This window comes from Mobula hypostoma, chromosome 2, assembly GCF_963921235.1.
Source record: "Mobula hypostoma chromosome 2, sMobHyp1.1, whole genome shotgun sequence".
In the NCBI taxonomy this organism is placed as follows: Eukaryota; Metazoa; Chordata; class Chondrichthyes; order Myliobatiformes; family Myliobatidae; genus Mobula; species Mobula hypostoma.
In genome coordinates, this window is record NC_086098.1 from 118,377,103 (window position 1) to 118,401,988 (window position 24,886).

At 44.1% G+C, this 24,886-nt stretch overlaps 1 protein-coding gene across 3 annotated transcripts in view; it reads left to right on the forward strand.

The window, feature by feature from the left end:
• abcc10 (ATP-binding cassette, sub-family C (CFTR/MRP), member 10) overlaps positions 1-24,886 on the forward strand; it is a 92,991-nt gene that overhangs the window by 34,348 nt on the left and 33,757 nt on the right. For all 3 annotated transcript variants that reach the window (XM_063040528.1, XM_063040529.1, XM_063040530.1), the window contains 4 exons: positions 4,853-5,042; positions 9,532-9,606; positions 17,618-17,818; positions 24,689-24,812. In XM_063040528.1, the coding sequence (XP_062896598.1) occupies positions 4,853-5,042; positions 9,532-9,606; positions 17,618-17,818; positions 24,689-24,812 (590 nt within the window). The remainder of the gene's footprint in view (positions 1-4,852; positions 5,043-9,531; positions 9,607-17,617; positions 17,819-24,688; positions 24,813-24,886) is intronic.

Sequence of the window (24,886 nt, forward strand, 5' to 3'; positions counted from 1 at the left end):
CGCAGTATATGAAATAAGGTAGATGAACAGTTGCAGAATGGCATGTATGATGTTGCATGCATCCCTGAATCATGGCTGAAAGAAGATTATAGTTGGGAGCTTAATGTCCAAAGATACACATTGTATCGAAAGGATAGGCAGGAAGGCATTGCTCTGTTGATAAAAAAATGAAATCTTATCATAAGAAAGAGGTGACGTAGGGTTGGAGGGTGTTGATTCATTGTGGATAGAGCTAAGGAACTGCAGGGGTAAGAAAAACCCTGATGGGAGTTGTGTACAGACCCCCAAACAGTCGTAAGGATGTGTCTTATAAATTACATAGGAGGTAGAAAATGCATGCTGAAAGGGCAATGTTACAGTAGTGGTGGGGGACTTCGATATGCAGGTACATTTGGAAAATCAGGTTAGGACTGGATTCCAGGAGGGGGAATTTCCAGAGTGCCAATGAGATGGTTTTTTAGAGCAGCCCATGGTTGAGCCCACTAGAGGATCAGCTATTCTGGGTCGGGTGTTGTGCAATGACCAGAATTGATTAGAGAGCTTAAGGTAAAAGAACCTTAAGGGAAAGTGATCATAATATGATCAAATTCACCCTGAAATTTGAGAAGGAGAAGCTAAAGTCAGATGTATCAGATTTACAGTGGAGTAAAGGGAATTACAGAGGCTGAGAGAGGAGTTTCCAGAATTGATTGGAAAAGAACACTGGCAGGGATGATGGCAGAGCAGCAATGGCTGGAATTTCTAGAAGCAATTCAAAAGGTACAGGATATATACATTCCAAAGAGGAAGAAGTATTCGTGACAAGATGACACATCTGTGGCTAACAAGGGAAGTGCAAGCCAACATAAAAGCCAAAGGGCATATAATAGAGGATTGGGAAACTTTTAAAAACTAATAGAAGGCAACTAAAAAAATCATTAAGATGGTAAAGATGGAATACAAAAGTAAGCTAGCCAATAATATTAAAGAGGGCACTAACAATTTGTTTATATACATAAAGTGTAAAAGAGAGGTGAGAGTGGATATCAGACCACTGGAAAATGATGCTGGAGAGATAGTAATGGGCAACAATGAAATGGTGGATGAACTGAATAAATATTTTTCTTTAGTCTTTACTGTGGAAGACACCAGCAGTATGGTGGAAGTTCGTGGTGTCAGGGGGCATGAGGTGTACGAAGTTACCATAACTAGAGAGAAGGTTCTTGGGAAACTGAAAGGTCTGAAGGTAGGTAAGTCACCTGGACCAGATAGTGTACAGCCAGAGTTCTGAAAGAGGTTGCTGAAGAGATCGTGGAGGCATTAATAATGATCTTTCAAGAATCACTAGATTCTGGAATGGTTCCGGAAGATTGGAAAATTGCAAATGTCACTCCACTCTTCAAGAAGGGAGAGAGGCAGAAGAAGATAAACTATAGGCCAGTTAGTTGGAAAGATGTTGGAATTGATTATTATGGATGAGGTCTCTGGGTACTTGAAGGCACATGATAAAATAGGCTGTAGTCAGCATGGTTTCCTCAAGGGAAAATCTTGCCTGGCAAATCTGTTGGAATTCTTTGAAGAAATAACAAACAGGATAGACAAAGGAGTATTGGTTGATGTTGTGTGCTTGGATTTTCAGAAGGCCTTTGACAAGATATCACGCATGAGTCTGCTTATCAAGCTATGAGCCCATGATATTACAAGAAGGGTTCGAGCACGGATAAAGCAGTGGCTGATTGGCAGGGGCAAAGAGTGGGAATAAAGGGAGCCTTTTCTGGCTGGCTGCCAATGACTAGGAGTCTGATGGAACCGATTCTTTTTACGTTATATGTCAATGATTTGGATGATGGAATTGATGGCTTTCTTGCAAAGTTTGCAGATGATACGAAGACAGGTGGAGAGGCAGGATGTTTTCAAGAAGTAGAGAGGCTGCAGCAGAACTTAGATTCAAAGAATAGGCGAAGAATGGCAGATGGAATACAGTGTTGGGAAGTGTATGGTCATGCACTTTGTTAGAAGAAATGAAAGGGTTAACTATTTTCTAAATGGAGAGTAAATACAAAATGCTGAGATGCCAAGGGACCTAGGAGCCCTTGTGCAGGATTCCCTAAAGGTTAATTTGCAGGTTGAGTCTGTGATGAAGAAGGTAAATGCAATGTTAGCATTCATTTCAAGAGGACTAGAATAGAAAAGCAAGGATGTAATGTTGAAACTTTATAAAGCACTGGTGGGGCCTCACTTGGAGTATTGTGAATAGGTTTGGGCACCTTGTCTTAGAAAGGATATGCTGAAATTGGAGAGGATTCAATGGAGGTTCACAAAAATGGTTCCAGGATTGAATGGCTTGTCATATGAAGAGCATTTGATGGCTGTGGGCCAGTATTCACTAGAATTTAGAAGAATGAGGGGTGACCTCATTGAAGCCTATCAAATGGTGAAAGGCCTTGAGAGAGTGGATGTGGAGAGGATGCTTCCTATGGTGGGAGAGTCTAAGACTAGAGGACACACCCTCAGAATAGAGGGGCATTCTTTTACCATGGAGATGAGGAGGAATTTCTTTAGCCAGAGAATGGTGGATCTGTGGAATTCTTTGGCCCAGGCAGCCGTGGAGGCCAGGTCTTTATGTGTGTTTAAGGCAGAAGTTGATTGATTCTTGATTGGTCAGGTCATCAACAGATATGGGGAGAAAGCAGGAGACTGGGCTGAGGGGAAAATTGGATCAGCCATGATGAAATGGCAGAGCAGACACAATGGGCCAAATGGCCTAATTCTGCTCTTAAATCTTATGACCTTATCCCAACTCCTGAACTCAATACATTGATTTATGAAGGACGTTGTGCCAAAAGCTTTCCTTATGACACCATCTACCTGTGACGCCACTTTCAAGGAATTATGGATCTGTATTCCCAGATGCCTCTGTTCTACCACAATCCTCAGTGCCTTACCTTTCACTGTGTAAGACCTACCCTGGTTGGTCTTCCCAAAATGTGACACCTCACATTTGTATGCATTAAATTCCATCTGCCAATTTTCCACCCGTTTTTCCGTCTGGTCCAGATACCGCTGCAAGTTTTCCTTGTTATCCACTACACCTCCAACCCAGATGTTATTCAGAAATTTGCCAATCCATTTTACCACGTTATCATCCAGATCATTGATGTATATGACAACAATGGACCCAATACCAATCCCTGTGGCCCACCACCAGTCACAGGCCTCCAGTCAAAGAGGCAACCATCTACAAACACTCTCCGGCTTCTGTGAAGCCAATTTACTATCTCATCTTGAATTTACCACCTCCTCTTGACCAACTTTCCATGCAGGAGCTTGTTAGAGGCCATGCTAAAGTCCATGTAGACGATATCCACTGTCATGCCTTTATCAAGTTTCCTGGTAATCTCCTCTCAAAGCTCTATAAGATTGATTAGACATGATTTATCATTCACAAAGCCATGTTCACTATGCCTAACAAGGCCTTGACTATTCAAATACTTATATATCTGGTTCCTTAGAAACCTTCCAATAACTTTCCCACAACTAATGTCAGGCTCACAGGCCTATAATTTTGTGATTTATTCTTGGAGCCTTTCTTAAACAATGGAAGACATTAGCCATCCTATCCTCTGGCACTTCACCGTGGCTGAGCATGTTTTAAATATCCCTACTAGGGTCCATGCAATTTCTGCACTCGCCTCCCACAGGGTATTAATATCTCTGTAATGTTTTGCTTCTATTTACACCACTACAGTGCCATACATCCATTTTATTATTTTGTTAACAAACTTGAACAGTGCATCAGCTGAGTTTATATGTTGGGTGAATTGTTGTGGTTCCAGTGAAGCTTTCTGAGTGACACTATAGGAATATAAAGTATAGAAATAAGTCCTCAGACCCACTACGTCCAGGCCAGTCATCAAGAACCTGTCTATTAATCCCTTTTACCAGCCCTTATCCAATAGCAATTTTGTATACTAAATTATGTACCTTCATAGTTCTCTGCTGCTGTAGCCCATCTACTTCAAGGTTGATGTGCTCTTCTGCACACCACTGGTGTAACGCTTGGTTATTTGAGTTATTCTCACTTTCCTGTCAGCTTGAGCCAGTCTGGTCGTTCTCCTCTGACCTCTCTGGTTAACAAGGTGTCTTTGCCCACAGAACTGCCTCTGACTGGATGTCTTTTGTTCTTTGCAACATTCTCTGTAAACTTTAGAGAGTGTTGTACATGAAAATCCAGATCAGCAGTTTCTGAAATACTCAAAACTGTCTGGCACCAACAATCATTCCACTAAGATCACATTTCTTCCCCATTTTAATGTTTGGCCTGAACCTCTTGACCATGCCTGACTGCTTTAATCATTGGGTTGCTGCCACATGATTGGTTGGTTAGGTTTTTGTATTAACAAGCAGGTATAAATAATAAAATGAATATTTTTTTATTTACTTAGAGATGCAGCACAGAATAGGCCCTTCTGGCCCTTTGTGCCGTACCACCCAGCAATCCACTGATTTAACCCTCGTCTCATCATGGGACAATTTACAAAGCCTAATTAACCTACTCACCTTTGGGGCACTCAGAGTAGACCCATGTGCACATGGGAAGGAACATACAAATTTGCTTCCAGAGGACGTAGGAATTGAACTCCAAACTCCGATGCCCCAAGCCGAGTTAACAGCTACGCTACCTTGACACCCGAAATAAAGTGGCCATTGAGTGTAGGTTCCTCCTCGAGCTCATCCACTCCAAGGAAAACATTCAGTCTCTTGCCGATTTGAGAACCTACGTGTTATTCTGATTTGTATCTCCTGCCACTTAGATTTAACTACATTAATAATTACCTTTCAGTTTCAAGCCTTGCATCCTCGTCTTTTGCAGGACAAGGATGTTTACCTTCTTGATGACCCACTAGCTGCAGTAGATGCTGATGTGGCCAATCACCTCATGAAGAACTGCATTCTGGGATGTTTGAAAAATAAGACTGTTATCCTTTGTACACACCGGACGGAATTTTTGAAAGAAGCTGACATGGTGGTAATGATGGAAAATGGGCAGATAGTAAAAACAGGTGAGCTAGTAAGTGTGTGGTTTTACAGAGCGGACACTCGGATATTCTGAAAACTTTAACCCTAGTCTCATCATAGGACAATTTACAATGCCCAATTAACCTACTCACCTTTGGAGCACTCAGAGTAAACCCATGTGCACATGGGAAGGAACATACAAACTTGCTTCCAGAGGACGTAGGAATTGAACTCCAAACTCCGATGCCATCTGTCTTGAACTGTTAACGTTCACACATCATCATCAAAGATTCTGTGGCACAGGGGCTCCCAACCACCATTATTTCATGGACCAATACCATTAGCAGGTGGACTGTGGATTCCCAACCTGGGGAGCTGGACTGATGTCGTTTGATCTGTCGGTGGGAAGAGCTCTCCCCAAGCAGCAAACTGTTACAGTCCTGTCAGGCTGCTGGGAAATGCTGATGCAGCAGAATGATGTGAAAGGTTAATTATGTTGTTCTGTGAGGAAGCAGCTCAGATCAAAAGTTGCCCCAGTAGAAGAGGACCAGGCTACACTCCTGGTGGCTAATTCTACTCAGCAATGCTACCGTTAGCGGCCAGTATTAAATTTCCCAAATAACTCTGGACAAGAAGTGATGAGTCTGTGCTTTACTACGGCTGTAGTCTGGATTATCATGAAGGTCCCAATAGTGCATATTGTTTGTGCACAGGGCTAGCCCTATTTGGAACCTGTTAAGAGAATGTAGTTAAAACCAGTTGGGAAGACTGTGACAAAGAACTTGTCAGGTAATGACGTCAAGCTCTTCCTAGCACGTGCACATCTCAGCCACTACTCGTGGGTATTGTGATGGAAGATGAGTTTGCAAGTTTTTCAAATGCACAAGTAGATACATGCAGGATCACAGCATCAAAGGCACTTAACATATAAGCAGCACTGACAAGGAATTCATAAGACCATAAGACCTATCCATCTCCACTTTAATTATACTCAATGACTTGGCTTCCACAGCTGTCTGTGGTAATGAATTCCAGAGTCACTGCCCTTTGGCTAAAGAGATTTCTTCTCATCTCTGTTGTAAATGGATGTCCCTCTTTTCTGGGGCTGTGACCTCTCGTCCTGGACTCACCCACTATAGGAAACATCCTCTCCACATCTACTCTATCTAGGCCTTTCAAAATTTGATAGGTTTCAATGAGATCCCTCCTTATTATTCTAAACTTTAGTGAGTACAGGCCCAGAGCCATCAAACGCTTCTCATATGTTAACCCCTCAATTTCAGGAATTATTCTCATTAGCATCCTCTGGACCCTCTCCAATGCCAGTACATCGTTTCTTAGATAAGGAGCCCAATACTGGACATAATGCTCCAAGTGCAGTCTAACCAATGCCTTATAAAGCCTCAGCATGACATCCTTGGTCTTATATTCTAGTTCTCCCAAGATGAATGCGAACATTGCATTTGCTTTCCTTACCACCAACTCAACCTGCAAGCAAGCTTTAGGAAATCATGTACAAGGACTCCCATGTTCCTTTACACCTCTGATTTTTGAATTTTCTCCTTGTTTAGAAAATAGTCTCTGCCTTAATTCCTTCCACCAAAGTGCATGACCATACACTTCCCTACATTGTATTCCATTTGCCACTCCTTTGCCCATTCTTCCAATCTGTCTAAGTCCATCTGCAGACTTCCTGCTTCCTCAATACTACCTGCCTCTCCACCTATTTTCATATTGTCCACAAAGCCATCAATTCTGTCATCCAGATCATTGACACGTAACGTAAAAAGGCTACCTTCATTTCCACTCTTTGCCTCTTGCCTGTCAGCCAGTCTTCTATCCATGCTATTATCTTTCTTTGTTAAGCAGTTTCATATGTGACAACTTGTCTAGGGCCTCCTGAAAATCAAGTAAACAGCATCCACTGACTCTCATTTGTCTATTCTGCTTGTTATTTCAAAGGACTCCGACAGATTTGTCAGGCAAGATTTCCCTTTAAGGAGACCATGTTGACTTTCACCTATTTTATCATGTGGCTACAAGTACCCAGAACCTCATCATTAATAATGGACTCCAATATTTTTCCAATCACTGAAATCAGACTAACTAGGCTATAATTTTCTTTTTTCTGTCTCCCTCCCTGGAGTGATATTTGCAATTTTTCAGTGCTCTGGAACCATTACAGAATTTTGTGATTCTTGAAAGGGCATTACTAATGTTTCCACAATCTCTTCAGCTACCTCCTTCAGAACCCTGGGTGTAGTCCATCCGGACTAGGTGACATATCTACCTTCAGACCTTTCAGCTTCTCAAGGGCCTTCTCCTTAGTAATAGCAACCACATTCACTTCTGCCCCTGGACACTCTAGAATTATTGGCATTCTGCTAGTGTCTTCCATAGTGAAGACTGATGCAAAATACTTATTAAGTTCATCTGTCATTTCTTTGTTCCCCCATTGCTACCTCTCCAGCATCATTTTTCCGGGGTCTGATAGCCACTCTCATCTTTCTTTTACTCTTTATATATATTTGAGAAAACTTCTGGTATCCTCTTTTATTTTATTAGGAAGCTTTCCTTCATATTTCATCTCTTCTTTCCTTATGGCTTTTGTAGTTGCCTTCTGTTGGTTTTTAAAAGCTTCTCAGTCCTCTAATTTATCACTAATTTTTGCTATATTGTATGCCCTGACTTTGATTTTGTTTGTCAGCCATAGTTGCCTCATCTTCCCTTTAGAATACTTATTCATCTTTGGGACATTTCTGTCCTGTGCCTTCAGAATTGCCCCCCAAAAACTCCAGCCATTGCTGATCTGCCATCATCCCTGATAGTGCCCCTTCCATTCAGCTTTGGCCAGTTCCTCTCTCATGCAGCTGTAATTCCCTTTACTCCACTGTAACACTGATACATCTGACTTTAATGTTCTGCCTCTCAAACTGCAGGGTGAATTCTGTCGTATTATGATCACTGCCTCCTGCAGGTTCCTTTATCTTAAGTTCCCTGATCAAATCTGGTTCAGTACACAACACCCAATCCAGAATTACCTTTCCCCTGGTGGTCTCAACAACAAGCTGCTCTAAGAAGCCATTTCGTAGGTATTCTACAAATTCCATCTCTTGGGATTCAGTGCCAACCTGATTTTCCCAATTTATCTGCATATTGAAATCCCCCATGACTATCGTATCATTGCCCTTTTGGCATGCCTTTTCTATCTCCTGTTGTAATTTGTATCCCACACCCTGGCTACTGTTTGGAGGCCTGTACATAACTCCAATCAGAGTCTTTTTAGCTTTGCAGTTTCTTAACTCTACCCACAAGGTTTCCACATCTTTCAAACCTATGTCACCTCTTTCCAAGGATTAAATTTCATTTTTTACCAACGGAACCACCCCACCCCACCCCGTCTGCCAACCTGTCTGTCTTTTCAATGCAATATATATCCTTTGATTTTAATCTACCAACTGTGATCTTTTCTCAGCCACAACTCAGTGATGCCCATGTCGTACCTGCCATTCTCTAACTGCGCTACATTCAGATCATCTACATTTTTCCTGTATACCACGTACGTTCAAACATAACTCCTTCGGTCCTGTATTCATCACTCTTTTTGATTCTGCCCACATGTTACATTTCAACTCATCCCACTGACTGCAATTATGTCATATCATCTGCCTGTTCTTCCTCACAGTCTCACTACACACTGCATCTATTTCTTTACCAACTGCCCCTTCCTCAGCCTTATCACTCTGTTTCCTATCCCCCGCCAAATTAGTTTAAACCAGGAGTTCCCAATCTAGGGTTCACAGACCCCTTAGTTAATGATAAGACTCCATGGCATAAAGAAGTTGGGAACCTCTGCTTTAAACCCTCCCCAACTGCTCTAGCAAATCTGCCCACAAGGATATTGATCCCCTTTGTGTTCAGGTGTAACCCGTTGTTTTGGTACAGATTGTACCTTTCCCAGAAGAGATTGCAATGATCCAGAAATCTGAAACCCTTCCCCCTGCACCAATTCCTCAGCCACACATTTGTCTGCCAAGTCATCCTATTCTTACCCTCACTGCTGTGTGGCACAGGCAGCTGTCCAGAGATTATTACTTTGGAGATCCTGTTTTTCAGCTTTCTACCTAACTCCCTATATCCTCTCTTCTGGACCTCTTCCTACTTCTGACCAATGTTTTTGATACCAGTATTTACCATGACTTCTGGTTGCCCACCCTCCCCCTTTAAAATCCTGAGACCCAATCCGAGATATCCCTGACCCTGGCACCTGGGAGGCAAAATACCCACAGAATCTTCTGTCTTCTCTTCTAACTATGGAATCCCTTCCATCCTTTTATTGGCTCAAATAAAATTCATTCTTGATGAGACTTGTTCATTTCAAAAGGCTCCCACCTTGCAGTGATGTCTCTCATTCTCACTTGCTGCTTCAAATTATGACTCACTCCTGCTGACACTTGTTCTTCAGACTGGAAGGCAGTTTCCCCTGGTTAGTTCAGTTTCCACTGACAATTTTGTTCTTTCCTTGACATGCAGGCACACCTGAGGAAGTGCTGAAAACAGAAGATGAAAACACCAAAACAAATAGAAAGCCAAAAAAGAAAGCTGGAGGTAAGTGAATTCCACTTCCAAACAATAGACAGGGCGAAGCAAATCAGAGCCAGAGCATGCCGAGGGGCATCTGTGGAAAGAGAGTCAGAATCAACATCTCAGAAACGCTTTCCAGTTCACTTCACAGAGCAATTAAGAGTTGACCACATGGTTACAGGCTAAGCTGCATAAAGGCCAGACTGGGTCAATAAAACAGATTTCAGTTCCTATTGGACATGAGTGAACTTGAGGTATCATTAGGTGAATCCAGTCATTTTGTAATCATCGTTGCTAATACCATCCTTTTGTTCCAGAGATATTTAAATTTAGAGTCTGTCTTGAACGTGTTTCTCTCGATAATTAGTCTAGATCTGTGAATTAGTAGTCCAGTGAGTCACCATGTAACCATAATTTTATATTGAGTTAGTTAGACCAGCCTGTGCTTCATTAACTAGTTTAAAAGGTAAAGCTGTTACACTTGGAATACTTTGGGAGAGGTTGGTATTTCACTCATAAGATCAGAACGAGGGTGGTAGAGAAGTAACATTGTCACATTCCTGTCCCCCTTCAGAGTGAATTACAGCACCTTGCACCCACATCATAAGGTGTGATGTACTGGATAAATTAGAGCATCAGTCTGATCTTCAGTGCCACGAATCTGTGTAGGCTCATCATTGGTAGACGTGGAGGACCGTAATTGTTATCAATATACTAAATGTGTGACTACCTTTCATTTACTAAAATCTCTGCTCTGATGGGATTAGATATGGAATTGGGGACAGTTTTATTCCTGACTGTCGCATTATTTTGAAGTGTTACCTTGGGCAAGTGTGAACACTGAAGATGTGGTCTCGAAAGATGAGGTGAAAGGAGATGGGCAAGCCAGCAGATAATTTAGGTCAATGGATAGAGTTACCAAGCGGGTAACTATGTGCTGGGTAAGATTTAGCTGGCAAACTTTTGGGTCAGGCAGTGTTTTAGTGGATGGAGCTTAGAAACAATTAATCTTGGCATGAACATGATGGCCGTAATTTCTGCTCCTGTGATACTCTTGGGGGGAGTTCAGTGTGGAAAACATTTGGGTAATATCCTAGAGATGACGGGTATAAATGAAGATTGCAATGGTAAGTTGAGTTAGCAACACAGGCAGGTGGCAGTGTGCTGTTTGGAAATTCATGCAGTTTAGTAGGGCAATGGATAATTCAATCCAGCTGTAGCTGGTGACCATTGCGGAGGATTGAGATGGACTGTGAACATGGAGCTTATGATGCATTTGCCTTCCTTGTGTTCACTAAGAACATTTCAGACAGCACAATGGCACAGCTAGTAGAATTGCTGCTTCGCTCTATTGAGAATCTGGGGTTGGGTGTCACAGCACATACGAAGTGGGAGAGATACAAACCAAGGAGGTGAATTCAAGCTGAACAAGGAACCTCAGTGGTTGGGAAGGTGTTCGAGTCAACTGTTAAGGATGAGGTTATGGAGTACTTGGTGACACAGGACAAGATAGGACAAAGTCAGCATGGTTTCCTTAAGGGAAAATCTTGCCTGACGAACCTGTTGGAATTCTTTGAGGAGATTACAAGTCGGATAGATAAAGGGGATGCAGTGGATGTTGTATATTTGGACTTTCAGAAGGCCTTTGACAAGGTGCCACACATGAGGCTTCTTACCAAGTTTAGGAGCCCATGGTTTTACAGGAAAGTTACTAACATGGTTAGAGAATTGGCTGATTGGTAGGAGGCAGCAAGTGGGAATAAAAGAATCCTTTTCTGGTTGGTTGGCAGTGACTAGTGGTGTTCCGTAGGGGTTGGTGTTGGGACCACTTCTTTTTATGCTCTGTCTCAATGATTTAGATGATGGAATAGATGGCTTTGCTGTCAAGTTTGCAGATGATACCAAGATTGGTGGAGGGGCATGTCATGTTGAGGAAACAGGTAGGCTGCAGAAGGACTTAGACAGATTAAGAGAATTGGTAAGAGGGTGGCAAATAAAATACAATGTCGGAAGATGCATAGGCATGCATTTTGGTAGTAGAAATAAATGTGCAGACTATTTTCTAAACAGAAAAAAATCCAAAAATCTGAGGTACAAAGGGACTTGGGAGTCCTTGTGCAGAACACCCTAAAAGTTAACTTTCAGTTAGAGTTAGTGGTGAGGAAGGCAAATGCACCTTATCAAAGGTCTTCTGAAAGTCCGAATGTACAACATCCACTGCATCCCCTTTATCTATCTGACTTGTAATCTCCTCAAAGAATTCCAACAGGTTCACCAGGCAAGATTTTCCCCTAAGGAAACAATGCTGACTTTGTCTTATCTTGTCCTGTGTCACCAAGTACTCCAGAACCTCCTTCTTAACAGTTGACTCCAACACCTTCCCAACCATTGAGGTCAGGCTAACTAGTCTATAATTTCCTTTCTGCTGCCTTCCTCCTTTCTTAAAGAGTGGAGTGACATTTGCAATTTTCCAGTCCTCCGGCACCATGGCAGAATCCAATGATTTTTGAAAGATCATTGATAATGCCTCCACGGTCTTTACCACTACCTCTTTTAGAACCCTAGGGTGCAGTTCATCTGGTCCGGGTGACTTATGTACCCTTAGGTCTTTCAGCTTTTTGAGCACCTGCTCCCTTGGAACTGCACTCACTTCCCTTCCTTCACAGACTACAACATCTGGCACACTGCTAGTGTCTTCCATAGTAAAGACTGATGAAAAATACTCATTTAATTCATCTGCCATCTCCTTATCCCCCATTATTATTTCTCTGGCCTCATTTTCAAGCGGTCCTATATCCACCCTCATCTCTTTTATTTTTTACATACTTGAAAAGGCTTTTACTGTCCACTTTGATAGTGTTTGCTATCTTGCTTTCATATTTCATCTTTTCCTTCCTTATGATTCTTTTAGTTGCTCTTTCTAGGTTTTTAAAAGCATCCCAATCTTCTATCTTCCAGCTTATTTTTGCTTTGTTGTTTGCCCTCTCTTTTGTTTTAACATTAGCTTTGACTTCCTATGTCAGCCACAGGCATACTACTTTGCTACTTGAGTATTTCTTTGTTTTGGAATACATCTATCCTGCACCTTCCTCGTTTTCCTCAGAATGTGACACGATTGTTGCCCTGCTCTCATCCCTGACAGCATCTTCTTCCAATTTACTTTGGCCAACTCCTCTTTCATACCACTGTAATTTCCTTTACTCCACTGAAATACTGCTACTTCAGACTTCACTATCTCCCTATCAAATTTCAAGTTGAACTCAGTCATATTCTGATCACTGCCTCCTGATGGTTCTTTTACCTTAAGCTCTCTAATCACCTCTGGTTTATTACATAACACCCAGTCGAGTACAGCTGATCTCCTAGTAGGCTCAATGACAAACTGCTCTAAAAAGCCATCTTGTAGGCATTCAACAAACTCACTCTCTTGTGATCCATTTCCAACCTGATTTTCCCAATTGACCTGCATGTTAAAATCTCCCATGACTATCATAACATTGCCTCTTGACACACTTTTTCTATTTCCTGTTGTAATCTGTGGGCCACCTCTCAGCCACCATTGGGAGGCCTGTATATAACTGCCATCAACATCCTTTTACCCCTGCAGTTTCTGAGCTCAACCCACAAAGTTTCAACATCTTTTATGTCACATCTTTCTATTGATTTGATGTCATACTTTATCAACAGAGCCACGCCACCTCTTCTGCCTCCCTTCCTATCCTCCAATGTAATGTGTAACCTTGGTCACTTATCTCCCAACTACAACTGTCCTTCAGCTATAAAAATGAAATATCCTGGAAACACTCATCAGGCTTGGCAGCATTTGTGGAGAGGGAAGAATTTTTGTTTCAGGTCAGTGACCTTTCATTGGAACTAGGGAAAATTGGAAAAGAAACGTGTTTTAAGTTGTAGAGAGATGCAAGGCAGGAAAATGGGATGATGAGACAGGGAAGGGGAGATGGAGAGAATTAGCAGCACTTGCCCCCTTGAATCTACTGTGGTTTTCATTAAGATTGACCATTACTCGATATGCCAAGGATGCGGCCTAAGAGATTAGCTCGCCTTCGGAGCTTCGGGATCTTGTGGCTCTGGAGACGAGCGGACTGAAGGTCGGTGTCTCTGCAGGAATCCAGTGTGTCGTGGCAGTACATGAGCTGGCTGCTGGCTTTGTGCCCAGAGACCCAAGTTCTTTGGGCACAGAGCTAGGAAAAAGCAGCACAGTGGACTTTTAACAGTGGATTGTTATTAATGATTATGATATAGTTGGGATCACAGAGACATGGCTCCAGGGTGACCAGGGATGGGAGCTCAACGTTCAGGGATATTCAATATTCAGGAGGGATAGACACGAAGGAAGGGGAGGTGGGGTGGCGTTGCTGGTTAAAAAAGAGATTAACGCAATAGAAAGGAAGGACATAAGCCGGGAAGATGTGGAATCGATATGGGTAGAGCTGCGTAACACTAAGGGGCAGAAGACGCTGCTGGGAGTTGTGTACAGGCCACCTAACAGTAGTAGTGAGGTCGGAGATGGTATTAAACAGGAAATTAGAAATGTGTGCAATAAAGGAACAGCAGTTATAATGGGTGACTTCAATCTACATGTAGACTGGGTGAACCAAATTGGTAAAGGTGCTGAGGAAGAGGATTTCTTGGAATGTATGCGGGATGGTTTTTTGAACCAACATGTCGAGGAACCGACTAGAGAGCAGGCTATTCTGGACTGGGTTTTGAGCAATGAGGAAGGGTTAATTAGCGATCTTGTCGTGAGAGGCCCCTTGGGTAAGAGTGACCATAATATGGTGGAATTCTTCATTAACATGGAGAGTGACGTAGTTAATTCAGAAACAAAGGTTCTGAACTTAAAGAGGGGTAACTTTGAAGGTATGAGACATGAATTAGCTAAGATAGACTGGCAAATGACACTTCAAGGATTGACGGTGGATATGCAATGGCAGGCATTTAAAGGTTGCATGGATGAACTACAACAATTGTTCATCCCAGTTTGGCAAAAGAATAAATCAAGGAAGGTAGTGCACCCGTGGCTGACAAGAGAAATTAGGGATAGTATCAATTCCAAAGAAGTAGCATACAAATTAGCCAGAGAAAGTGGCTCACCTGAGGACTGGGAGAAATTCAGAGTTCAGCAGAGGAGGACAAAGGGCTTAATTAGGAAGGGGAAAAAAGATTATGAGAGAAAACTGGCAGAGAACATAAAAACGGACTGTAAAAGCTTTTATAGATATGTAAAAAGGAAAAGACTGATAAAGACAAATGTAGGTCCCCTGCAAACAGAAACAGGTGAATTGATTATGGGGAGCAAGGACATGGCAGACCAATTGAATAATTACTTTGGTTCTGTCTTCACTAAGGAGGACATAAATAATCTTCCAGAAATAGTAAGGGACAGAGGGTCCAGTGAGATGGAGGAACTGAGCGAAATACATGTTAGTAGGGAAGTGGTGTTAGGTAAATTGAAGGGATTGAAGGCAGATAAATCCCCAGGGCCAGATGGTCTGCATCCCAGAGTGCTTAAGGAAGTGGCCCAAGAAATAGTGGATGCATTAGTGATAATTTTTCAAAACTCGTTAGATTCTGGACTAGTTCCTGAGGATTGGAGGGTGGCTAATGTAACCCCACTTTTTAAAAAAGGAGGGAGAGAGAAACCGGGGAATTATAGGCCGGTTAGCCTAACGTCGGTGGTGGGGAAACTGCTGGAGTCAGTTATCAAGGATGTGATAACAGCACATTTGGAAAGCGGTGAAATGATCGGACAAAGTCAGCATGGATTTGTGAAAGGAAAATCATGTCTGACGAATCTCATAGAATTTTTTGAGGATGTAACTAGTAGAGTGGATAGGGGAGAACCAGTGGATGTGGTATATTTGGATTTTCAAAAGGCTTTTGACAAGGTCCCACATAGGAGATTAGTGTGCAAACTTAAAGCACACGGTATTGGGGGTAAGGTATTGGTGTGGGTGGAGAATTGGTTAGCAGACAGGAAGCAAAGAGTGGGAATAAACGGGACCTTTTCAGAATGGCAGGCGGTGACTAGTGGGGTACCGCAAGGCTCAGTGCTGGGACCCCAGTTGTTTACAATATATATTAATGACTTGGAAGAGGGAATTAAATGCAGCATCTCCAAGTTTGCGGATGACACGAAGCTGGGTGGCAGTGTTAGCAGTGAGGAGGATGCTAAGAGGATGCAGGGTGACTTGGATAGGTTGGGTGAGTGGGCAAACTCATGGCAGATGCAATTTAATGTGGATAAATGTGAAGTTATCCACTTTGGTGGCAAAAATAGGAAAACAGATTATTATCTGAATGGTGGCCGATTAGGAAAAGGGGAGGTGCAACGAGACCTGGGTGTCATTATACACCAGTCATTGAAAGTGGGCATGCAGGTACAGCAGGCGGTGAAAAAGGCGAACGGTATGCTGGCATTTATAGCGAGAGGATTCGAGTACAGGAGCAGGGAGGTACTACTGCAGTTGTACAAGGCCTTGGTGAGACCACACCTGGAGTATTGTGTGCAGTTTTGGTCCCCTAATCTGAGGAAAGACATCTTTGCCATAGAGGGAGTACAAAGAAGGTTCACCAGATTGATTCCTGGGATGGCAGGTCTTTCATATGAAGAAAGACTGGATGAACTGGGCTTGTACTCGTTGGAATTTAGAAGATTGAGGGGGGATCTGATTGAAACGTATAAGATCCTAAAGGGATTGGACAGGCTAGATGCAGGAAGATTGTTCCCGATGTTGGGGAGGTCTAGAACGAGGGGTCACAGTTTGAGGATAGAGGGGAAGCCTTTTAGGACCGAGGTTAGGAAAAACTTCTTCACACAGAGAGTGGTGAATCTGTGGAATTCTCTGCCACAGCAAACTGTTGAGGCCAGTTCATTAGCTATGTTTAAAAGGAAGTTAGATATGGCCCTTGTGGCTACAGGGGTCAGGGGGTATGGAGGGAAGGCTGGGTTCTGAGTTGGATGATCAGCCATGATCATAATAAATGGCGGTGCAGGCTCGAAGGGCCGAATGGCCTACTCCTGCACCTATTTTCTATGTTTCTATGTTTCTATGTTAACATTGTAAATCAGCGAGTTGTTTGTTATATCTCCACTCTCGCTGTGAAACGGAGACATCTCTTTCTCCCTTATTAGAGAGAGAGAGAGAGAGAGAGAGCCATTGGTATGTCAGATACTGGGTGAACGAATAATCTTTGGGGTACTGCAAGTCTGTGGCTTTCCTGATGCTTTGCTGCATGCTTAAGTGTTCAGTGGTGGATGCTGGTGCTTTTTTTTTGCTGGTGGAGGAGGGGGGATTGTCATTTTGCTGCTGCTTACGTGTAGGAGGTGGGAGCTGAGGGTCTTTGGGGTTCTAACATTTAACTGTCAGTCACTCTTTGAGGCACTCCTCTGTTTTTATGGATGGTTGTGAGGAAAAAGCATTTCAGGATGTATATCATATACATTTTTCTGACATTAAATGTACCCTTAAAACCTTTGAAGATTGTTGCTAATCTGATTCTGTCTTCAAAGCAGTAAAACAGTGTTTTTTAACTGGCAACAAACTGGATAAAGTTGTTGTTCAAATACATTTGGGAGTCTTTTTACCCAATTACTGAAAAAGGAAGTCAAATGTTGTAACATACATCAAAGTTGCTGGTGAACGCAGCAGGCCAGGCAGCATCTATAGGAAGAGGTGCAGTCGACGTTTCAGGCCGAGACCCTTCGTCAGGACTAACTGAAGGAAGAGTGAGTAAGGGATTTGAAAGCTGGAGGGGGAGGGGGAGATGCAAAATGATAGGAGAAGACAGGAGGGGGAGGGATAGAGCCGAGAGCTGGACAGGTGATAGGCAAAAGGGGATACGAGAGGATCATGGGACAGGAGGTCCGGGAAGAAAGACGGGGGGGGGTGACCCAGAGGATGGGCCAGAGGTCGTTTGCGTTTAAATTCACTACTGCGAAGCCTCAAATGTTGTAAGCAATTTTAAATAGTTTGCTTTATCTGTCGGTCTAAGTGGCTATTTTCAAATTCAGCAAAGGAAAAGAGCCCAGAGGAGGAGGAGGAGACGAAAGAGCCAGCTGAGGAAACTATGGAGGTCCAGCTAGAGGCCAGGGAGGAAGAGGATGAGGAGAAGAAGGTGGGAACAGTGGCTCTGCATGTGTACCGATCATACTGGCTGTCAATTGGCAGATGGTTGTCATTCCTCATACTCCTCTCAATGTTCCTCATGCAAGGTAAGATATTTGACAAAGTCATCTCCAGGAGGATGTCTGAATATGTGGAGGGAGCTGCAAATTTTCAAAGTTGGCTCTGAGATTGTGTCTGATTGTCACTGTGCTTCCACGAGTTGTTATATGATAAGATAATAGAACAGGGAAGGAGGATAACTGGCTGATCAAGCCTTGGTCAGATGGCTAGAGGGTGATCCAGACTCCCATTCTGCACTTCCCTCCTTTCAATCTTGCAAATTATTGTCTCCTTTTCTGAGGATATGAGGCTGAGCAAGAGGTTGATATGTCACATGGTTGGGGGTGGTGGTGGTGGGCAGGGGGTCACTTTGGAATCAGTAAACTATCAGTTTCAAGACAATTATGGAAAAAGATGAGACTGGTCCTCAAGTTGAAATCCTAAATTGGGAGAAGATTAATTATGATGAAGTCAGATATCTCACTGTTGTCTGAAAATCCCCCAGTGAATAGGTATCAAGGTCAATTTGGAATAGTGTGAGAGAGTCTTTCCTTTCCTTGGTCTCTGCCATGTCTGGTAACCAAGGGTACATGATTAACCTCCCAGTGATCTGCTGACTCAAGTCACTTATCCTGTGACAGGGGCTTGGTCCACTTATTAACATTTCTATGTTGCTCTTCCTGCTTGCAGCGATATAGTCAATACCAGAAGCACGATGGTGTTACCTCCCCAATATAAGGAAGGATTTATAAATGGCTTTGGGTCTCTACTCACAGGGATTTAGAAGAATTGGGGGTGACCTCATTGAAACCTATTGAATATTGAAAGGTCTTGATAGAGTGGATGTGGAGAGGATGTTTCCCGTGGTGGGGGAATCTGAGAGCAGAGGACACAGCCTCAGAAAAGAGGGGTGTCCTGGTAGAGCAGAGATGAGGAGGAATTTCTTTACCCAGAGTGTGGTGAATCTGTGGAATTTGTTGCCACAGGTGGCTGTGGAGGCCAAGTCATTGGGTGTATTTAAGGCAGAGGTTGATAGATTCTTGATTATTTGGGGCTTTGAGGGATGTGGGAAGAAGGCAGAAGATTTGAGCTGAGAAGAAAATGGATCAGCCGTGATGAGATTTCACTTGAGTCCATCGACCAAGTAGAAAAAGGCACTGAAAGATCGCAGCAGCTTCCTCGAGCTCTGACCAGCAACCAATCGATGTTTGGGATTGATTTCCAAGAGCAAATTAAAGGAACGCTGGAGCAAGAGCAGCAGCCGTTGTCTGCATGGACAGAGCTGGAGTGGTGAGGATTTTCTTTCCCTTCCCGTTTTTATATCTGCTCAGTCAGGACAGCAGTGGTGCCAAGCAGGATAGTTGAATGTTCCTCTTGCAGGATGTGGGAAGGCAGGGTGATCTCCAGTGTCCCTGGTGACTACAACTGCAAGAAGTACATCCAGCTGCAGCTTTTATTAATCCATGTTAAGGAGTTGGAGCTGGAACTGGATGAACTTCGGATCATTTGGGAGGCTGAAGGGGTGATAGATAGAGGCAATTACATTCAAGATGCAGGTCATAGGAAACTGGGTGACAATCAAGAAGGGGAAAAAGGTTTAGGAACCTGTGGTCATCTCCCTCAACAACGTTTTGGATACTATTGGGCGGGGGGGATGACTTAGCAGAGGAAAGTCACAGCAATAGGGTCTCTAGCACTGAAGTCTGGCTCTGTGACTCAGGAGGGAAGGGGGGAGAAGAGGCACGCTGTGATTGTAGGGAGTTTGTTAGGGGAACCAGCAGGAGGTTCTGTTGCCTTCCGGGTGCCAGGGTGGGGAACATCTCAGATTGAGTCCTTAACAGTCTTCAGTGGGAGGGTGAACCGCAGAAGTCGTGGTCCATGTAGGTACCAATAATATAGGCAGGAAGAGTGATGAGGTTCTGCATAGGGAGTTCAGGGAGTTAGGTGCTAAGTTTTCCAGGGCTGTGTATATTTCAATGAAAGAAGTAGGAAAGGCAGATGTGCTCAGGGCATGGATCAACACCTGGAATTATAACGTTGACGCCATTAGTGAGACTGGTTGCAGGAGGGGCAACGTTTTGATGACAAACTGTGCCATCTTCTTCAGGGATGATGCCTAGGTATGTCTGGACTTGTGGTATTTACACCCCCGTAGTCTGTCCCTTCTGATTGGTTAATTCTCATCCAATCAGGTTTCCGCTCTCACATCTTGTTTACAATCAAATTCCTGTTCTTATTCAGAGCGAGACCTTCGTCTTTGTTAAAATTCATTTCATCTAGTTTTATTTCAGTGGTTTCCTTCACCAGGAGGTCCTAAAAGCCATTGGCACGGCATAGTAGTTTTGTGCCTTCAAAGTCAATCTTATGGCCACTGTGAATGCAGTGTTCTGATCACGCCGATTTCTCTGGGTAAGCCAAACAGATACACCTCTTGTGTTCCTTGATACAGGTTTCCATAGTGTGTCCCATCTGGCCTATATACCCTGCTTTGCATTCGCAATGACCCTGTAAACGCCAGCTGTCCTGAGTCCCAGGTCTTCTTTGACCCACATAAGCTGTGACTTGAGCTTCCTTAAGGGTTTGTGGATGGTATTGATCTGGTATTTCTTCAGGATCCTGGTGATTCTTCCAGAACCATGGAAATATATGAAAGACAGGTGGTAGCGACGGGTTCTTCCCTGTTGTTTGGTTTCCTGGTTTTTCTGTTGGTTCTTTTAAGGGCCCAGTTGATTTCCTTCAACTTATAGCCATTCTGTAGGAATGCCATGCAAAATCATCCAATTTCCTTGTGGAGACTCTCCAGGTCCGAAATAGTTTTGCACGGTTAATCAAAGTAAAAAGAACCGCTATATGTTGGGAGGTGTGATGTTGCTGTTATTGTTGGGGTATAAGTCTGTGCTCTCCTTAAAGACCCTCTAGAATGAGATGCTCAGCAGAGATGGGACTCTCTCAGGGACACTATCCACAGCACTGCACTCAAGGCCTTCGGGAAGAAACGGGGCAAGACACAGGACTGGTTTGAAACGAGCTCAAGTAAGCTCACCGCTGTCATCAAGGTGGAGTGTGTTGCACTACTAGAGCACAAACGCCACCCCACCCAGGCAACACTGCAAGCACTAAGGACAGCAAGAAGCAAGGCCCAGGAAACAGCCAGACGCTATGCAAATAACTACTGGCTACAACTATGTGAAAGCATTCAGTCATCATTTGACACAGGCAACATCCATGGAGTGTACGAGGGGATCAAGAAAGCCATCGGGCCAACCCAGAGCAAGACAGCACCATTGAAAACCATAACAGGCAAGACCATCAATGACAAAGGCAAGCAGACGGAGGGATGGGTGGAGCATTACTCTGAACTCTTCTCCAGAGAAAAGGGCATCTCAGACAGTGCGGTAGATGCCGTGGAATGCCTGCCTGTCATGGAGGAACTTGATGCATTGCCGACTGCCGAAGAGCTGAGTAAAGCCATCGACAGCCTGCCCACTGGGAAGGCACCAGAACTGGATCTCATTCCACCAGAGGCCATCAAGTGCGCAAAGGGCATCCTGCTATATCACCTGCACGAACTACTGTGCCAGTGCTGGATAGAGGGAGCAGTGCCGCAAGACATGAGAGACTGCAACATTGTCACCATATATAAGAACAAAGGGGACAGAAGCGACTGTGACAGCTACAGGGCAATCTCCTTGCTGAGCATCGTTGGGAAGGTCTTCGCCCGCGTGGTCCTGAACAGACTGCAGGAAATCGCCGAAAGGGTATATCCCAAGTCTCAGTGCGGTTTCAGGTCAGAACGCTCCACAATCGACATGATCTTCTCCCTTCAACAGTTGCAAGAGAAATGCAGAGAGCAAAGACAACCACTCTACGTTGCTTTCATTGACCTTACGAAGGCTTTTGACCTTGTGAGCAGAGATGGCCTGCTCCAAAACTTCGCCAGGATTGGTTGTCCCCCGAGGCTCCTCAGGATTGTTCCGTCATTCCATACAGACATGAAGGGTGTCGTTCAGTTCGATGGCTCTTCTTCGGAGGCCTTCAACATCTGCAGCGGTGTGAAGCAGGGCTGTTTGCTTGCCCCCACCCTGTTTGGCATCTTCTTCACAGTCATGCTGAAGCACACCTTTGGAACATCGTGCCTACCTCCACACTAGATCAGACGGGAGGCTGTTCAGTCTGTCCCGGCTGAAGGCAAAAACCAAGGTTCACGAACTACTCATCAGGAACATGTTGTTTGCAGACGACGCGGCACTGGCAACACACTCTGAAGAGCAACTGCAACGCCTTATGGACAGCTTCTCAAGAGCCTGCCAGGACTTCAGCTTGACCATCAGCCTGAAGAAGACCCCCCTGCCATTACCATCAACAACTACGAGCTGGAGGTAGTTCGCGAGTTTACTTACCTTGGCTCCACCATCACAGACAGTCTCTCCCTAGACCCCGAGATCAACAGACGGATCAGGCGAGCAGCTTCAACGTTCGCCAGGCTGACAAAGAGAGTCTGGGAGAACAGAAGGCTGACGATGCACACCAAGGTTGCAGTCTACAGGGCTTGCGTCCTCAGCACACTGCTTTACGGCAGCGAGACCTGGAGCCTCTACTACAGACAAGAGCAGCGTCTCAACGCCTTCCACCTTCGCAGCCTGAGACACATCCTGGACATCACGTGGACTGACCAAGTCACTAACGATGAGGTCTTGGCCCGCACTGAGATACCCAGCCTCTTCACCCTGCTCCAACAATGCTGTCTCCGCTGGCTGGGCCACATACACTGCATTTCAGACGGGAGGATCCCGAAAGACCTGCTGTACGGGGATCTGGCCTCCGGCAAGAGAGCACAAGGGCGGCCCCATCTTGGTTTCAAAGACGTTTGCAAAAGAGACATGAAGTCACTGAACATGAATGTCGAGAGGTGGGAGGACATCGCAAGCGATCGCTCTCACTGGAGGCTGGAACTACACAGAGGTCTAAAAAGAGAAGAGAAGCTGAGGTTTGCTGCTGAAGAAAAGTGCGCTCGTCGGAAAAACAGCACCAAAACAACACTGGAGGACAGCGCCTTCAAGTGCAGTCACTGCAGCCGAGACTGTCACTCCCATGTGGGCCTCTACAGCCACAACAGACACTGCTCTACCAACACAGACTGAAGCAAGACTTTCCAGGCGCAGATCCATGGTCTTGCGAGACTAACAGATGCCACCACCAATAAGTCTGTGTGAGTGGGTTTCCGATAGACATTATGTCTGAAGCTATGGCTGTGCCACGCCAATGGCTTTTGAAACCACCTGGTAAAAGAAGCCGTTGAAATGGAACTAGAGGAAAAGAATTTTAACAAAGACGAAGGTCTCGCTCTAAGTAAGAACTGGAATTTGATTGTAAACAAGGTAGGACAGCGGAGACCTGATTGGATGAGAACTAACCAATCAGGAGGGATAGACTACAGAGGGATAAATACCAGCAGTCTGGGCATACCCAGGCATCATCCCTGAAGAAGATGGCAGAGTTTGTCATCAAAACATCTATTATAATCGATACCTGTACCTAGCTGGAAGCCCGAAAAGAATTTATTTGTTATATATGTCAGGAAAACAATAGATCTTCTTTCATTCTTATCAGGATTTTCGAGGAAGTTGCCAGGGAAGTGGATGTTGTCTTCGTGGACTTTAGTAAGGCATACGACAAGGTCCCGCATGAGAGGCTGGTCAAGAAGTTCAGCCACTCGGCATTCAGGATGAGGTAGTAAATCGGGTTAGACATTGGCTTGTGGGAGAAGCCAGAGAGTGGTAGTAGAAGGCTGCCTCTCTGACTGGAGGCCTGTGACGAGTGGTGTGCTGCAGGGATCGGTGCTGGGTCCTTTGTTGTTTGTCATCTGTATCAATGATCTGGATGATAATATGGTTAGCTGGATCAGCAAACTTGCGGATGACACCAAGATTGGGGGTGTAGTGGACAAAGAAGAAGGTTATCATGCGTTGCAGAGGGATCTGTATCCTCTGGAAAAGTGGGCTGAAAAATGGCAGATGGAATTTAATGCAGACAAATGTGAGCTTTTGCACTTTGGGAGGACCAGCTCTGGTAGTTCTTACACAGTAAGTGGTAGGGCACTGAGGAGAGCAGTAGAACAAAGGGGTTTGTGAATATGGGTCCATAATTCAGTAAAAGTGGTGTCACAGGCAGATATGGTCATAAAGAAAGCTTTTGGCACATTGTCCTTCATAAATCAAAGTATTGAGTATGGTAGATGGGATGTTTTCTTGAACATGTATAAGACGTTGGTGAGGCCTAATTTGGAGAACTGTGCAGTTTTGGTCACCTCCCTACAGGAAGAATGTAAACAAAATTGAAAGATTTCAGGGAAAATTTACAAGGAAGTTGCTGGGTCTGGAGGACCTGAGTTATAAGGAAAGACTGAATAGGTTAAGACTTTATTCTTTCGAATGTAGAAGATTGAGAGGAGATTTGTAGAGGTATAAAAAATTATTAGTGGTATAGATAGGGTAAATGCAAGCAATCTTTTTCCACTGAGTTTGGGTGAGACTACAATCAGAGATCATGGATTAAGGGTGAAAGGTGAGAAGTTTAAGGGGAACATGAGGGGCAACTTCTTCTCTCGGAGGGTTGTGAGTGTGGAATGAGCTGCCAGCACAAGTGGTGCATTCCAGCTCGATTTCAATGTTTAAGTGGAATTTGGATAGGTACATGGACAGCAGGGGTATGAAGGGCGATGGTTCCGCTGCACGTCCAGGGGAGTAGGCAGTTTAAATGGTTTTGCCATGGACAAGATGAGCCGATGGCTCTGTTTCTGTGCTGTATGAAATCTATGACTCTGAATGGCAGAGCAGACCCAATGGGCCAAATGGCCTAATTCTGCTCTTATCTCTTATGATCTTACAATGTACTGTTTCACATCCCTTCCATTACAGCAACTCGTAACTTATCTGACTGGTGGCTATCCCACTGGATTTCTCACCTGCAAAACAAAAATGGCTCAACACCAAGTAACCATTCATCGTCAGACTATTACCAACAGATGGTGCGATTCATGGGGTAAGCACAGGCTGTGTCACAGGCAGGTGCTAACGCAGATGCATTTCACTTTGTGTTAAAGTAAAATTGTTACA